Source organism: Mus pahari, chromosome 20, assembly GCF_900095145.1.
Source record: "Mus pahari chromosome 20, PAHARI_EIJ_v1.1, whole genome shotgun sequence".
Lineage (NCBI taxonomy): Eukaryota > Metazoa > Chordata > Mammalia > Rodentia > Muridae > Mus > Mus pahari.
The window spans coordinates 19589944-19608009 of NC_034609.1; the positions used below are offsets into that span (position 1 = coordinate 19589944).

Below are 18066 nucleotides of genomic sequence, written 5' to 3' on the forward strand. Positions count from 1 at the left end.
CTATTAAAACATGACTTCCTAAGGTGCTCTGGTGCAGTGCAGCCCCGCCTGTGTGTGTGTGTGTGTGTGTGTGTGTGTGGTGGTGGGGGTGACCCCAGATCAGGCCTCTGCTCCCAAGGTCTCCCCTTCCCCTAGTTTCTCAATTAGTAATTGCCTGTCATCTTCCTTCTGAATTGAACCAAAGTCAAGGGCCATGTTGTAGCGGAAGCCACTGTTCCGCTGGCCTAGCTCCAGCCTAGATAATATCCGTTTTCCACGGCACCCCCCACTTCCTCTCAGATGGGCATGCAGAGGATCAGGGAAGCCGGCAGCTGCCGGCAGCCACCCTTTAGAGGCTGGTGAGGTAATCCCCCAGTGCCGCTGACAAGGGCCTCAGGGTGAAAGGGGCTCTGTGTGGAGGAGAGAGTCTTACTGTTTCCCAGTCTCCAGGAGCACTTCCCTGGTGTCCTGGCACCAAGGGCAGGAGAAAGACTTCCCCAGACTTCCACAAAAGCATCTTTCACTCCAAAGCAGACCCAGGCTGCAGCGAAGATTTCGGCACAGTGGCAGGCAGGAAACCCTGTTGAGGTCACTGGTCACCCCACTCCCACCTATTTCAGGAATTCCTTCTGTAGAGGGGACACACACACATGGCATCTTATTAGAAATGAAAGAAATGAAAGAAAGAAAGAAAGAAAGAAAGAAAGAAAGAAAGAAAGAAAGAAAGAAAGAAAGAAAGAAAGAAAGAAAGAAAGAAAGAAAAGAAAGAAAAGAAAGAAAAGAAAGAAAAAGAAAAGAAAGACTGGGTGTGCTGGCTAACTGAACTGTCACCTGCACTAAACACCCGAAGATGCTGAACTGCCAGGGACTCTCAAGATGGGGCAATAGCTGTGGATGGTGGCTCTGGCTGGCTTGGTAGCCCAAAAAGGAAGACCATAGAATTAACAGGTGAGCGTACCTGGACCTTTCAACTGCTGGCAGTAAAGGACATTGTGACTATCATACAAGGTAGCAATGGGGTACCCCTTGCTCCCTGATATCAGAGGAGCAATTTGGAGGCCAAGTATGTTGGCAAAGGGTGTTCCCGTCTTTTTAAATTTCATAAAGTAGAAACTGTAATGAGGTATTTCAGAATCTGTTTTCACCTTCAACCCAAATCAAGATGGCTCAGGGAAAGCCGGGCGTGGTGGCGCTCGCCTTTAATCCCAGCACTCGGGAGGCAGAGGCAGGCAGATTTCTGAGTTCGAGGCCAGCCTGGTCTACAGAGTGAGTTCCAGGACAGCCAAGGNNNNAAAGAGAAACCCTGTCCCGAAAAACCAAAAAAAAAAAAAAAAAAAAGATGGCTCAGGGAATGACACCCAATCCAGAGGAACGGAGACCAGTGTCTGGGGTGGCTTTCTGTTTAAGACTTGGGCATTTATATTACAGAAATATTACCTTCAAAATGGGTTAGCATTAAAAAGTAGACGACTTGCCCAGAAGCTAGCCTGTCCCAAGGCAAGCAGCTCTGTCCCCATCCTCCAGGAAGCATGTCCCCATGCCCTGATGTCCGAAGGGTGACATACAGAGTGGTGAGAACATGCTGCAGTCTGAGCCAGCTCACTGGCTCAGCAGGTGACCAGGTAAGAGCTCAGCACAGCCTGACCACCCGAGTTCCAGCCCCTGAGCCCCGAACACCCGAGTTCCAGCCCCTGAGCCCCGAACACCCGAGTTCCAGCCCCTGAGCCCCGAACACCTGAGTTCCAGCCCCTGAGCTCACGGTGGAAAAAGAACCAACTCCCAAAATGGTCCTGGGCGAGCCACATGCATGCTATGTGCAACATTATTAATTGGGGAAGGGGGAGGGGGGAATGTTCAAGACAAGGTTTCTCTGTACAGTATTGGCACTCGATCTGTAGACCAGCCTGACTTCAAACTCAGAGACCTGTCTGTGCCTTTAAAAACAAAACAAAACAAAAAAACAAACAAAAACCCCAAACCACCTTCGGGAGATAGTTCAGCAGTAGACACTTGCTGCCAAGCCTGACTACCTGAGTCCTGACAGTTGTCTTCTGACCTCTAAAAAACGGATTTTGTCAGGGATGGTGGCACACACCTTTAATCCCAGTCCTGGGATGGCAGAGGCAGGCTAATCTGTGAGTTCCAGGCTAGCTAGTGAGTTCCTGGCAGTCAGAGCTCTGAGGGGAAGACATTTTCTCAAACAAACAAATGAACGAACGAATGAACGAACAAACAAACCTAAAAACAAGAGTTCTTTTGCAAGCTTAACTATCTGTGCCATGGCCTTAAGGCTTTTCTACTGACTGCGGGATACAAACAGGGATCTGGCAAGTCCATAATCTGGGGACTTGCTCCAGAAGGAGACTCCAACTGAGGACCATAAAGAAGGCTATAAGGATGCCTTCACAGGTGTGTAAGAACAATTTAGGTTAAATGCCACTGTGTGTCAAACTAAATTTACAACCCATCCTCCTAGTAAGGTGACTCTCCTGGTGACATCCTGGCTGTATTCTCTCTCATTAGCTCATCTGAAAGGTGCTCCGGTCAGTGCACACAGGCCCATCCTGGACTGCACATGGTTGTACTGTCATAGCAAAAAGGAACAAGAAACATAATCATATAAAAAAGTAAAGTAGAGGCTGGACGGTGGTGGCGCACACCTTTAATCCCAGCACTTGGGAGGCAGAAACAGGCAGATTTCTGAGTTCGAGGCCAGTCTGGTCTACAGAGTGAGTATCAGGACAGCCAGGACTATACAGAGAAACCCTGTCTTGAAAAAAAACAAAAAACAAAACAAAAAAAACAACAAAAAACAAACAAAAAAAAGTAGAGATAAATTTACAAACCAAGAATATAGCATTTTATTCATTTCCAGATTATGTGTATTACACAACATATACATATATTTAGATAATATATAAAAGAAAGAATAAACTATACGAAGAAATATTGGTCTGAATCTGCCTTGTAGGACGTCTTTAATTCTTCCGTTTGTTGAGCGTGTCTCTCACATGCCAGGGCAGGCAGCAGGAAACCCCAACACTTGCATGTCACTCAAAGCTCTGCTTTCCTCCACTGCACTTAGAATGCAAGGAACACAACTGTGCATGGTCACTGGTGTCCACGACAAGGACACAGTAGTCAGTGAGCCACAGCACAGTGGATTATTTAAATGTTTTTGCATGGTCTCCATGTAGTTTCCTCTTTAAACTAAGACTCATGTCCAGAGTCTGTCCCCCTTAGCTGCTGTCCAGTTATTGCTGAAGGAGAAAAGCAGAATTGAGCAGTCAGTTTCAGCTATTAGATAACTGAAGGTCAGTCCCACCAGTCCCTTACTTCTGATGATACCAGAGTGGACACCAGGCTGTGGGGACACAAGCGTGCTGGAGCAGGCATACACAACATGTCCACAGGTGTACACCACTTGCTCATTAGCCTTTGAGGCCGACAAAGGATCAGATGGAGGGCATTCCTCCAAAAAGAACTGTGAGCAAGGAATAGGAAGCCTGAGAGGGAAGGGGCGATGCACTGTCCACAGCTCACCCCTGACTTGGCACTACCACGCTGTAAGGATTAAGGCAATGGCCAACTTCCAGTGCCAGCCCAGCCAGGCCAGCTTTTGGTCAAGGGCATGCCCTAGACCATGGCTCCCCATGCCCTCCCCCTGGCTTCCTTAAGGAAGGGTGTCTTACTTTGGCCTTGTTCTGAACTGGTAGATACAGTTTGAACTCTGCTGGCAGCTCATCTTCTGAGTAGAGTCTGTCTGAGAAGTAAACCCTTCGGATACGACAGTTTGCATGGATCTGTGGAGAAAGACTCACTTTGACAGGCTAACTACAACTGTTTCCTCTTTTCCTGATTCTCTCAGAAGCCTTCTCATGGTACTTTAAAACTTCATCTCTATTAGCAAACTGGCATTGCCCTGGAGTAGATTCCAACAGTAGGAGGATTCAGGGGATGGAGAGATGGCTCACTGGTTAAAATAACTTGCTCTTGCAGGGAGAGGACTGGGGTTCAAGTCCCAGGAGCCACGAAATGGCTTACAGCTATCTTAAACTTCAGTTCTAGGGTATCTGACACCCTGTTCTGACTTCCTCAGGTACCAGGCATACATGTGGTACACTGTGTGTGTGTGTGCATGCATGCGTGCCTGTATAATTCAAAGGACTAGAGAGTTGGTTCAGTGGTCAAAGCACTTGTTGCTCTTGTAAAGGATCCAGGTTCGGTTCCCAGAACCCACACAGTAGCTCATATCTATCCCTAACTCCTGTGGAGAGTTTTGGTATCCAATAGCTTTTTCTGGCCTTCTAGAGCACCAGACATGAACATGGTACACAGATATACTTGTAGGCAAAACATTCACATACACAAATCTTAAGAAAATCTTTGCAGGGGTGAGGGTGGGGTAGAATTTTGCTTGTAGAATTTACCTTATGTGTGAGTAGACCTCAGATTATTTTCTGGATCTTTTTGAGGCCAAAGCCTCCTGAACAATACCCTGGGAACTTTTGCTAGAAGCTTCACATTATTCTGCTCCATGGGCCATAAGCCAGCCGGTTAGCCAGCCAGAGTGTCCTAAAGCCCCCAGTATGGGGCTCGCTGTGTGGAAGGCGCAGTACCTGTACTCTCAGGGTCTCAATGTAGTTCGTGCCATACGCCCGCCGTGTGAAATCTGACAAGTTGAACTGAATCTGGTTCCAGCCATCATCCAGACGCATGGGCATGGTACAGATGAAGGGCTTGACTCGAGTGGTACTCTGGTAGTTACTTGCTCGAAACCTTCGACGAACGTTTTTGTCATCTAGTACCTGAAACACCCAGAGGAGGGCCACACTAGTTCCATGTTCTCAAGCTCAGGATAGCTGTTAAGACAAGATCCTGAACCTCCACAGCCTGATTCCCAATGCCAAACCCCAGGGAGAATAAACAGGCCAGAGACAGGTCACAACTGGTGACAGATGGCCCGGAAGAAGCAAGTTTATATTATTTGTTGTCAAGACAACAGCAGCTGCTATGACATATGACACAGCTTGCAGGCTCTCAGACCATAGAATGATTTCCTATTTCTTACCACTAAAAGCTCAAAGATACTAAAACAGAAACAATCACTCAATATTAAATATTCCCTCCCCAAATGGACCTGTTGATCTTTAAGCTTCAGACTTCTGTAGCTACTGATAGATTTTCTGGGTGCTATTTCTTTCAAAACCCCACAGGAAAGCTTTGGTTTTGACCTCCCTAATGAGAGCAGCACTGAGCTTTAGCAGAGGCACAAAGCTCATGCACCGAAGGGTAACACGCAGGCAGCCCGAGGTCGCACTCTACACTCACCTGGACTTCAAAGGTAAAATACTTCTTCAAGTTTTTGATGATCATGACAAGGAAAGGCAGTTTAATCCCCAGTGTCTTCTTAGGGTCCGCAGGGCACGTGATGTATGTGGTACTGTCAGCAGAAACACAGGAACGATTACTTGTCTTTCTTCCTTTGTGGTGGGTACAATGCCACGTACTCCAAGACTAAAAACTAGAAAACAGATCTAAAGGCTTAGCTTCATCACCTAATAAATCCCTCACAGTTCAGTTAGTGAACACTGTTTCAAATGTCAAGCCTGGCGAGATAATCAGTGAGTGCAGACACTTGCTGCCGCACCTGATGACCAGAGTCTAAGCCCTAGGACCCACAGGGGAGGAGAAGACTCTGACCCCCACACAGACCATGGCTTGAGCGCCATTCTGCGTCCCATATACACATTCAAACTAAGCAAGACACACAGTTAAAACGTCAAGTGTGGTGATGTACAGGACTGCTGAAGGCCAGGAGATCAAGGGCAGCTTGGGTAATGTAAAGAGAGCTTATCTTTAAAAACAAAAAACAAGGGCTGGAGCGATGGCTCAGTGGGTAAGAGTACTGACTGCTCTTCCGAACGCCCAGAGTTCAAATCCCAGCAACCACATGGTGGCTCACGCCCTCTTCTGGTGTGTCTGAAGACAGCTACAGTGTACCTATTTATAATAAATAAATATTTGGGCCAGAGTGAGCAGGGACTGAGCAAGCAGGGCTGACCAGAGTGAGCAGGAGATTGACTGGAGTGAGCAGAGGTCCTAAAAACTCAATTCCCAACAACCACGTGAAGGCTCACAACCATCTGTACAGCTACAGTGAACTCATATACATAAAATAAATAAATCTTTAAAAAACAAAAAATAAAAACAACTGGAACCAGCTGGGTATGGCAGCTCACATCCTTACTCCCAGCCCCTGGGAGTTGGGAAGCCAGCCTGGTCTACAGGACTACATGGTGAGTTCAGGGACAGTTAGAGCTATAGAGTGAGACCCTATCTTGAGAAAAACCAAAACCAAAGAAATAAGCAAACAAAAAGCCCACACCCAAACCCACCCAAATAAACGCCTGAGACCAACAACAAAGTATCTAAAAACAAAGCCCGGGGAGTTCTTCCAGTAGAAGGCTTCAGTTCTTGTCTAAGGTAAATATGAAAGAACAGATCAAAAAACTGGGGTATTGGAAACCACAGGGGCCACAGCTGGGTCATCAGGACAGCACTGCCAGACTCTGGCTGAATAGTAATACACAGCTAACTGTTTTCTACGCTGCACATGGGCCTAAGTGCTGTATTTAACCTGTGCACGCCTACTTTGCAGATGAGGAAACCGAAGCTGGAGATCAAGTAGGTTTCTTGAGAAAAGCTGTGAGTGGTGTAGAGATCCACAGACAGCCTTGATTCTGCAGCCTGTTAACACTGACGTGAACTGCCTCCTGCTGTAGAACGTCTAGATAACAGAGCTGGCAACCTACCTGACATTTGTCCCTTCAATCTCTAGCACCAGGGACTGGATGTCATTGTCAGTGATTCTTTTGATGTGGCCATTCCGTACCTATAGGGGTGAAAATCCATCAGTGTTGCAGTTTATCCCAACAGCTTCATAAAAATTCTGAAGGTTGATTGAGTCCATTTGAGGAAAAATGGCCCAAGACTCATGACATACAAGCTGGCAACAACATGTCAAAGCCTGTGTATAAGGGAGTATCCCTGTACTTGCCGTTTGGAATAAATTCCTTCCTGATTCAGATTCAGCTAACATTTACTCTCTACTACTCTGTCAACAGCAAAGTTCATATAGAGTATTACTCAACCCCATAGCAGATCAACAACAACGTTAAGTGGTAAGAGTCTCATTCACAGATATGAATGTAGTACCTAAGGACTGTAAACGGCAGGTCCTAAGTAGGAGACTAGGTTTCCTAGACCTTCCACTAACCATAGTGTAGCTGTCTTCTGCTACTTTGTGGGTTCTTCTTTCTTCCACCCTTCTTCACACCACCCCCTTTTCCACATTTCAACCCCCTAACACTAAACAGGAGAGAAAGAAGGAGAGATCGATCGAGGTCAGAGGTCAGAAAGGGGAGATGTTATCAGTAGACTAATTCTTGCTGATTAGGAACATCAGTGCCTTGTGACCAGTTTGATCTTCACCATCGGGATATCTAATTTCTTGCTTCTTTTTTACGCACGACTACTTAATAATCCACAACCAACAAACCTTCCAACAACCCTCCAACAATCCACTTTTCAGGGTCCTAGTATTTATATATCCTCTGAAAAGTTCTCTGAATTCCAAACATTACACAGTTGCAGAAACTGCAGCTGGCAAAAATCACAGTCCTGCTAGAGCACGTGACAGATCAGTCAACTGCTGTGGACACTCTGAAGCAGCCCCACATCCCAGACCTGAGATTAAAAGGAACACATATCCACATAATATTTCTGTGTTTCTCAAAGAAACCAAAACTCCAAAGTTATTACAACACAGCTTCTTTGTCCTCAAAGATTAATAAACTAGTGTCAGCTGGGCAAGATGGTGCATGCCTTTGATCCCAGCACTCCAGAGGCAGAGACAGGTGGATCACTGTGAGTTCGAGGCAGTCAAGACTATGGAGCGAGACTCTGTGTCTCTGTCTCTGTCTCTGTCTCTGTCTCTGTCTCTCTCTCTCTCTCTCACACACACACACACACACACACACACACACACACACACACACACACACACGTGTCACTAAAAAGGACGAGAGCAATATTCCCAAGCCTCACCTATTGGTGTACACTTGTAATCTAAGCTAAGGTAGGAGATTGCTGTGAGTTACAAGGCAGCCTGGGCTACACAGAGGCCTTGTCTCAAAGGGAGTATGTGTGAGTGTGTGTGTGTGTGTGTGTGTGTGTGTGTGTGTGTGTGTGTGTGCCCCTTGAGTTTATCCCTACGTTTTCCTTTACCTTCTTTTATATACTTTGCTCAAGTATAAGTTCAGTTCTTTCCCATATCATGTACAGACATTCATTTTCAGTAAAGTGACTTCTCCATTTTCTTATTTACTTTCTTGATATATACTCTCTAGACAGCATAATTTAGTACTTCATACATATACAGATATACGTATTACACAGAATATGAGGATTTCTCATTAAATATGAATTCCTTTTCTCAAACAAACATTTCTGAGCACTAAATCCAAAGCAGCTAATATGCACAAGAGGCTTAGGGCTGAATGTTCTAATATGGAAAAGATCAATCAGGTGTGGGAGAGGCTATAGAAGAAAGAAAACATGCCTTCTGGGTACTAAAAAACAAAAAACCAAACGAGCAACGACAGTGCTGAGCCGGGCACTGGCATTGCACACCTTTACTCCCAGCTCTCAGGAGGCAGAAACAGGTGGATCTCTGTGAGTTCAAGGCCAGCCTGGTCTACAGAGCGAGTTCCAGGACAGCCAGGGCTACACAAAGAAACCCTGTCTCAAAAAACCAAAACCAAGAAAAGAGGGGAGGGATAAAGCTGGTCACATAATCAATGACTCACCCTCAGTGATTAAAGCGCCTTGTTCTTGTTCATTCATCAGCCCGGCGATTACGATTTTATTTTCTGTTAGATTTGCATATAGGGAGAGGGCACTGAGGGGCCTGACAATACTTTTTCAACACAGACTATTAAAAATACTGCTCTGGGCTTTACCACCAGTCTCTGTATGCTCTATCAATGAGTCCAATCTAAATCTACCCCACTGTGTGTGGTGTTTCCCAGGTGACATCTGTGAGGCTCAGCCAAGAATAGATCAAATGCCACCCATCCGTAGGATCCTCTTCAGCATTTAGTTCTGTGTAAGGCATAAGCTAAGTGTTCAAATACGTGCTGACTCTGGAATCTGTCACCCTAAGAGCTGGCACATCTGAATAGGTTCAAGGAGGGTTTTAAACATTCCTGGATAACATATCGACTGTAGACTATTATAGGAAGCTGGAGATCATGGGAGCGTCAGAAAGCACATGAAACTAGTGGCATGAAGAATGCTTCTTACAAAACACCCTTTGGTGCCATTTTCAGGGACAGAATGCTGGGCTAGATGGGCCTCTCATCTCTGCCAATGGGGAGCAGTTCTTGGGTTGTCAAGACACAAATGTCACATTGAAATGCTTCTCAACAAAGCTGGCCAGTCAATGGCCTCCTGCTCTGAATTCTGGGCTACTTTCCAACAGAGATTAAGAGCACAAAGGCTCAAGTCTGTGTAGGACATGCCAGCTCTGCCCACCTCCTTCCCCAGCATTCCCAACCAAAGCAGCAAGATTTCTCCTGTATTTTCTGTGGAATTTCAGGCAACTTGTTGAAGGAAGACTCTGTCAAGAAGTTATTTCCAAATGGTGTAGTATAGCACACTGATAAGAGCTGGGAGCATTCCAATAAAATGCTGTACTAATTTTAAAACATACACTAGTTATTTCCAATAACACACACATTCCCTCTAAAGAAGGCAGCTGCAGGAACAGTGAAATTCAATGGACTAAGAAGTAATTAGGCTCTAAAGTCTACTATCGCTAAAAGGCAACTGTTGCTACTTATCCAACATTGTTTCAAATCATGGCTTCAGTCCTAACACTTCCGACAAGCTCTCCATCCAGAGTCAACAAGAGGTCTTCCCAGCTCAGAAAGGCGGCCAGAACTCACAGGGAGGAAGTGGCCTTCTGCCCCTTCTCTAGGTTTACAGCTTACAAGTCTTACCCACTACGTCCTTAGAAAGGGAACAATGGCTTCCACAGCTTGCAGAGGCCAACAGAGGGAGCTAGAATACACTCTAGTACTCCCATCACCTGATTTGTTAGTGAATTACCATTTGCCCCTTAAGAGGCCCCCTTCAAAGGTTTGGAAATACAAACAGGCTGGAAAAATGGAGTGGGGTACAGATGATGATGGGGATGTGATCATTCAAGGACAGGCGGCTTCCCAAAGCTGCTCTCTGAGGCTCTGGGAGAAGGGAGTGGTTCTTGGGACAGGGTTTCCACCCCTCCCGTCTAGAAATGACTACATTAAATTACACAGGCCGAGCCCCGCAGTGGTAGTGCATGGGTGGGAACTTGGCACTTCCAACTACGATGGTCTCAGTATGTTTTGAGGCTAGCCTAGTATACATAGCAAATGTCAGGCTAGCCAGTGCTATACAGTAATCCCCTGTCTTCAACAAAAACAAAACAAAACAAAACAGATGCAGGCTAACACTGCCTTTCAGGAAGTAACCCCATCCTCCCGGAAGCTTCTCACAAACACATGGGTAAGATGTATGTCCCCAGAAAGAGTTAACTTCCTTTCCTGCCCAGAGTTCACTGGGCGGACCTGGCCTGTGGATGAAGATAAAATGTGTTCGCTGCATTTAGTGCTCAAGGTTTCACTTTACTTCTTCCTCTAATTAGCTTATGACATTAATTCTTTCATGATATATGCTCACAATCAGAGTGTGGCCTATGAACATTGTCTCGCTTTACTATCCTTTCAGTAATATTTAAAATTATGGGCTGAAGAGATGGCTTAGCAGTTAAGAGCAGTGGCTGCTCTGGCAGAAGAGCCCAGGTTTGGTCCTACCTCTCATATGTGGCTCTTAACCATGTCACTACAGTTTTGGGGATCTGATGTGCTCTTCCAGCCTCTGCAGGCACCTGCACTCACTTGCTAAGCAAAACTACAACCAGGTATGTGCACATTACTACACACACACACACACACACACACACACACACACACACACAGAGAGAGAGAGAGAGAGAGAGAGAGANCACACACACACACACACACACACACACACACACAGAGAGAGAGAGAGAGAGAGAGAGAGAGAGAGAAAGAGAGAGAGAGAGAGCCCTCAGTCTTTAAAATTAGTGTGATGAAGGTGCACTACTGGATGTCTGCTGATGTCTTCCAGAGAAGTTTATGAGAAAAGACCCACCCTGAATGTGGGTGGTATCAATCCATCTTCTGTTCTGACTCATCACTGAATAAAAAGGAGAAAAGATAGGGGCCAGAGAGATGGCTCAGTAGTTAAGAGCACTGGCTGTTTTTCCAGAGGACCTGGGTTCAATTCCCGGCACCCACACAGCAGCTCACAACTATGAGTAACTCCAGTTTCATCTGGCATCCTCACACAGATATCCATGCAGGCAAAACACCAAATGGACATAACCAATGGACAAAATAAACAAACAAACCAGTGGACATAAAATAATAAAGATAAGTAAAAATTTTAAAAAGCAAAAAAGTAATGCAAGATTAGTGTCAAATTTCTCTGCTCACTGATTCCTGGTCCTCTATGAAGACCCAGTTGCCTGTCCCTGTTACCATGAACTTGGCCATATCTTTCTCCCTACTCCTACTGTCTCCTCCAAGAGCCAAATAACTTCCTTACCTTAAATTGTTCTGCCACAGCAGCAAAAACCAACAACAAAATTAATATTGGCATGCAAAGTAGCAGGCTTAACAGGCACACTTAGGCAACTGAGGCAGGAAGATTGCTAGTTTGTGGCTACCTTAGGCTTCTAACTCCACATCTGCCTGGGCTACATGTAAGACTGAGTTTAGATCCTCAGCACCCACATAAGAGCGGGGCAAGGCAATGCACTGCCTATAACCCGGCACTGTGAGGTGAGGACAAGTAGACAGACAGATCTGGGGTCAATGGCTAACCAGCCTATGCCTACCTCCAGCCTTCACAAGCAAACACGTCAGCACATACGCACGTACACACACAACTACCCATAAACACTCAAAAAAGGAAAAAAATGAATGGATTTCATAATGACATGCAAATGTCATCATCTTGTATTCTTATTCATCCCTGTGAACCTTGACCCCTATTATCCTACACATTAAGTATGTGGGGGCTTTTGAACCCAAGTTACTGGCAATTAGAAATGAGAGTGATCCCCAGTATTACAAACACCAAAGGAGCAAACCTTAAGCTTATCTCACAGTCATTCTCCCAGGCTTTTCATGGTTGCTGGGCAACTAATAAAGAACACTGATTTTTCCCCTTCTCAGTGTAAGCCCCAGGGGGGAGGGTCAAGATGAGGGAAAAATAATACTACAGGGATCGGGAGGAAGCTGGCCAACCTCCACAGTTCTACAGAGTGATTCAAAAATAACACATTAGCTGTACCAGTTCCACTGGGCTCCCCTCCCCCACTTTCATTTTCTGGCTCCATTCACTCATTCTGCAGCGGAACCCTCAGCCATCTGGCATGTCCTCTTAATGACACACGTCCCAATTTACATTAAGCCCCTAAAGCTGTCCATTGCAGCAGGAAAGTATCTGCTCAGGGCCAGGGGCAGAGGGAGCCCTCTGTAGGAAAGTGGTCAAAGCTCAGGTTCAAGGGACTATGGGCTACTCTGCATTTGCAGTAGTTTTGGAACTACTTACCCAGCTGACAGTAACTCCAGACATCTGCAAATGGTCTTTAGTTACCCTGGCACCACAGCGTGTCCTTCTCTTTCTTGTGCTCTGCTTTCCTTCCTTCCTTCCTTCTTTCTCTCTTGCCCTCGCTCACTTTCTTTCTCCCTCTTTCTTTTGATTCTTGGTTTCTCTGTGTAGCCCTGGCTGTCCTAGAACTCACACTGTAGACCAGGATGGCTTCAAATTCAGAGACCCCCCTGCCCACTGGAATTAAATGCGTGTACGAGCACCACCTTGCTCATAGTGTTTCTTGAAAGGGCACAAGTAAATGGAACTCATTGTTTTTATCCTGTTACAGTAAAAGTTATCATCCATAAAAATAAAGACTGAGCCTCGGAAAGTGAAAATCATTTTACTCTTTCTATTCAAAGGCACTCAATTCCATTCATGGAGGCCAGACAGATTTAGTAAACACCAACAAGATTTATCAATTTAAAAGTCAGGGTCTAGGGCCAGCAAAGTGGCTCAGTAGATAAACCTTACTGCAGCCAAGTCTCATGTCCTGAGTTTAATTCTTGGACCCACATGGTGAAAGGAAAGAACTGGCCCCTACAACTTGTCCTTTGACTTCTATGGACACGGGCAAGAAGATATGCATGTGTGAGTACACACACACACACACACACACACACAAAACAAAAATGTAGTGACTTCTTTTTTTTTTTTTTTTAATTCTGGAGAGGGACTTTATTCTTCCTTAAAATAAGAAATGGGGACCCAGTCATTATGACTACTTAAGATCAACAAAAGACTCTGATATAGTCACATTCCATGGAGAAACATCAGCAGCTGGGAGGGAGAAGGAGAGAGCAGGACTCACGAATCAGTCCAATGGGCTTCTAGCAGCAACACAAGCCAGTGCCATGGGCTCCCAATGCAGCAGCAAAGCGGACCGAAGCTCATGCAGTGCAGTGCAGGATGAGGAACATTCTTCTTTTTATTTTTGTTTTGAGACAGTACCTCACTAAGTCACCCTGGCTAGGACTTGCTATGTTCACCAGGCTAGACTCAGACTCCCAGACTCATCTGCCCTTGCTTCCTGAGTCCTGGAATTAACGTTGTACCCATCCATCCCTAACACTCTTAATAAAGGTAGTCGGATCTGTTGGTTCCAGAAGTTAAGGAACATTAAAGAACCTGCTGATTTTTTTCTAAGCGTTTGGTCTGAAAGCCAACAAAGATCTGTCTCAGATCTTACCTAAGTCCCAGTGTGTGGACAAGGAGGATGCAGAGGCTGGGAGCTGATAAAATGACCCTGTGGGGTCAAGGCAAGCACCAGAGGCACTGCTTCCTCTGCACCGTGAGCCAAAGACCAAGGAAGATGTGGGTGAAGGCCAGGACCACCAAGTGCGTGCGGGAGGCTTTCCGTGCAGAGCGCTTCATGGCCTCCATGCAGCAGGAATCTGGCTCTAAGGAGGGAGCGGAACCAGTGAGTGAGCCTGGACAACTAGTTAGCCTCCGTGCCGCCTCAGAGGTTTAGGAGAGGAAAAGCCAAAGGACAATGACTACATCACCTTAACTTCAGAAGCCTAAGCAGATGCTACACCTAATCTTTCAAGATCGTTTTTCATAGAAACCAAATAGGCATTCTCTCTGTGCACAAACGCAAAAGTCAGAATAGTAAATATTTGTGATATCAAAACAGTGACTCTAAATGATCATCATAGTCAGTGTGTAGTACCTCCTGGCAAAGGGCCAGGGCACAGGCAGGTAATGCAGTCAGCCCTGTCGTCCTCTACCCTATAACCAGACCCTGACCTTATTACAGCTCTGCCTTATTTCCCAGGAGAAGGGGGATTTTTTCCCCCTCAATTCTGTATCTTTGTACAAAGCCTGTCACTCAGATGTTGCTCAATAAGTCATTGATAAACATGACCAACTCCCAGTGTTTCCTTGACTGGACTGTATCCCCAGTTACTGAGCTCACTTAACCGAGGAAAGGCCTGAATACAACAAAGCTGATATGGATATGCTCACATCCCCTCTTTCCTTGCTTCCTCTTGCCTCAATTGGAGAAAACCTCTCCCTTAAACACTAGTTTGTCAAATCCAAACAAGAGTTAGAAACATGTAATTAATTTCTGGTTTTTGGCCAAAATGTCTGTTTAATTTGCCCCATGTAACTCTGCCCTAATAATGTTGTGTATGTCATCAGGGTACCACTGGACCTTTAGAGGCGTTGTTAAGGGACACAGTGCACCATGGTTACTCTGCTTTCTATGCCATGTGTAAACATGTTGACTAGTCAGAAAGTCGGGCTTGAAAGAATAAAACACACCACAAAGCCAGAGGGCAAATGAACCCCTCTGGTAGACGCTTCGACACTTTCCTCCCATCTCAAAACAGCCTGTTCTCCAGATCTGCTCTGACTGCTTTACACCAACACTTCAGACAGCTCAGTTTCCAAGTTCAAGCAGCACACAAGCCTGCTCTCTCTCCGTACCCTCTGGCTGTGCAGAACAGGCAAGATACCAAGGCTGGTGAGCATCCTCCCACCACGGCCAGGTGGACTTACTCCGGGTTCTCTCTGCAGAGGTCCTGCTGCTTCACTTCAGAGTGAATGAACACTCAGGAGATTAGTGGGGGAAGCTAAGGGTCCGCTTCCTGTGCGATACTCTTGACATAACTCTAGCTATGGATCTGAAAGAGTTGGTCAGACTGCTTATGTACCAAAGGCCAGATCTTGATGAACTCTCAACTGTCTTAGCCAAATGACAGGCTACTCCCTGAACTTTCAACTGTCTTAGCCAAATGACAGTAAACTCCCCAACAGGCTTCTCTCAAAGCTGTCCTCAGAACACACGACTGCCTAGCAGTGACAAACAGAAGGCAATGCAGGTACTCTGTCAACCACTGTGTCTCAAAGTCCTTCTCTGTGAATTAGGAAAGACACTGTTCTAGCCCAACTATGAATAATCTTGACTTATTCCACCCATTCTATACACATCTCTATGAACACCACATTAGGCGTATCACCTCTCTCCATCTTCCCCCGCCGAGGACAGAACTAAAGATACTCCCTAAATTACCTGGCTTCCGCATTAGAGTGACCACTTTATATTAAAACAAAAACAAAAACAAACAAACAAAAAAACCCGAGCCGGGCGTGGTGTCGCACGCCTTTAATCCCAGCACTCAGAAGGCAGAGGCAGGTGGATTTCTGAGTTCGAGGCCATCCTGGTCTACAAAGTGAGTTCCAGGTCAGCTAAGGCTACACAGAGAAACCCTGTCTCGAAAAAACAAAAAGACAAACAAAAACAGTCCAGCTGACTGCCCCAGGAATCTTCATATCTTCAAGAGAAAAGAAACGCCAAGGCATTTCAGCTAGATCTTAACATCTCCAGAAGTGGACAGGGAAGGCCACCATCTCATGTGGCAAGCGAAAATACCATCCATTCTAGAGGACGGCTGGATAAAAAATACTGAGGCTTGGTACTGACTCTCGAGAAGCCCCTAACAATCACCTCTTTGCAGGTTTCCCAATGGAGAAAGCCACTACAGGAGGAATAGTACGGACTCGATAAGTTAAGTTCCAAAGGTTAGGCTGTCGACGGATGCTCGAGCTAATGAATGGGACCGGAACATGTCTGGCTTGGCTGGTGCTCAGGATGCCCGGGGAGGGCAGCACACTGCCTGGCACCAGCGAACACATGCACGTCTTTCTTCAAAGTGCTATGCGTTTTAAGCTAGGCTGTGGGCACTCTGCACCCATTCTACTGACCGGGGCGCCAAGGCTCGGTAGCCACTCCGTCACGTGGGGGGCGAGTCGGCCCCGCCCCCGTCCCGCCCCCACCGCTCACCTTTTTGTCCCAGATCTGCAGGGGCTTGCTGCCGATGCTGTAGAGGATGGAAAGGAAGCCACTCTGGAACGTGTTCTTGAACATCTCGCCAGCCGCGGCCCCGCAGCCGCCGCCCTAGGCCCGGGACTGGAGATCGGCACCGAGCGGCGAAAGAGAGCGGGTGCCGCCGGTCCGAAGGGAGGACGCTGAGAGCTGCAGCCACTGACGGCGGGAAGCGGCGGCACGACGCGGATCCGCAAGCCTCGGTGAGCACCGAGCCGCCTCAGCACTGAAACCACAGCAACTGCCGCCCGCGCCGCCGAGCCCGCCGGAGAGGAGGCGGAGCGCCGCCGCGGCCCGCCACGGATCCCTCCGCACGCTTGGGCCCGCCTCTCGGAGGCTCATGGCCCAGTCCTGCCGCAGAAAGAGCGGTTTCCGGTTCCTTCCGCCCTTAGGCCCGCCCCTTCCTGTCCCCCTCGGGCGCGGAACTTGGTTGCCAAGGGACTATTCCCCGCCCCTCCCCGCCGCGGCCCAGACTTGGTTTAGAACAGCGGAAGGAGACTTTAAGTTCACCACACGTGTTTACAGTGCCTGCGTGGTGTCATGGGAACCGGGAGGCGTGTGGAGGGGTGGAGTCGTGCCAGACCCCTCCCTCGAAGGGCGGGAAGAGTGAGGAAGGTGGCTTTGTGCCAACGACAGATAAATATTGTCCCCGGGTGTTTTGACACCAGACTTTAATCCTAGCACCGGATTAAATCCCAGCAGAGGCAGAAAGATCTCCGAATTTGAGGCCAGCCTGGTCTACCTATCGAGCTCCAGGACAGCCAGGACTCAGAGACCCTGTCGCAAAAAAACAAATGTTGGTTGGCCCAGGAGAACGTGTGAGCTAATGAACCAGTATTGAGTGCCCTGTTTACATCATCACCTTTAATTATCAAGTTACAGTGAATGAGCTGCTGTAAAAGCAATACTCTGGGGAAAGGTATCTCTTTGAATGCATTGATTAGAAAAGAAGAATATTAAGATATAAGCAAAAATTAATAAAATTTTTTTAAAAATTGGACTAGTTGAGTTGAACCGATAGCTGATTTGTTTAAAAACGTGTGTCAATACCTGGAATATTGTAGGAAAAGAAGCTGTGTATTTCAAATAGAAGGAAATCTCAAGTGTGGGAGACTTCCACCAGTCACTGAGCATCTTCCTAAATGGTGTTCCATCCAGGCCGGGGTTCTGGCGCACAGAAAAGAGTTTGAAGCACAGGCGATCACTTTAGCAATTTTAACGATCATAGTTGCAAAGTTTACACATTTACTATGTGACTGGTATATGCGATGCCTTACCCTGTATTAATTCATTCTACCCTCACACCAAAGCTTTGAGTACCCCTGCCATTATTTCTAGATATCGTGAAAAATATGTGAATCTATTACTACATAAAAATGAAACTTGTTATATGGAATTTATTTTTGCATGATATCCAGGAATTCTTTATGTGAATAATTTATAACTTGATTGTTTTGCTCAGCGGT

At 46.5% G+C, this 18066-nt stretch overlaps 1 protein-coding gene across 1 annotated transcript; it reads right to left on the reverse strand.

Moving 5' to 3' along the window:
- Positions 1-2812: 2812 nt before the first annotated feature.
- Positions 2813-16938, reverse strand: Cfap20 (cilia and flagella associated protein 20). Its single transcript, XM_021220423.2, has 6 exons — positions 16559-16938; positions 6795-6874; positions 5311-5422; positions 4599-4787; positions 3672-3782; positions 2813-3239 (listed from the first exon to the last, which is right to left on the reverse strand). Exons 1-6 carry the CDS (start codon positions 16640-16642, stop codon positions 3234-3236), a joined length of 582 nt encoding a protein of 193 aa, XP_021076082.1. The 5' UTR covers positions 16643-16938; the 3' UTR covers positions 2813-3233.
- Between the last annotated feature and the right edge of the window lie 1128 nt (positions 16939-18066).

Excerpts from the sequence above, each read along its gene's own strand:
- Cfap20 (XM_021220423.2), bottom strand. The coding sequence starts at position 16,642 with ATGTTCAAGAACACGTTCCAGAGTGGCTTCCTTTCCATCCTCTACAGC. Across the intron at positions 4,788-5,310 it reads ATTTTACCTTTGAAGTCCAG|GTACTAGATGACAAAAACGT; the intron begins GTGAGTGTAGAG and ends TGGGTGTTTCAG. Across the intron at positions 3,783-4,598 it reads TTGAGACCCTGAGAGTACAG|ATCCATGCAAACTGTCGTAT; the intron begins GTACTGCGCCTT and ends CTTTCTCCACAG.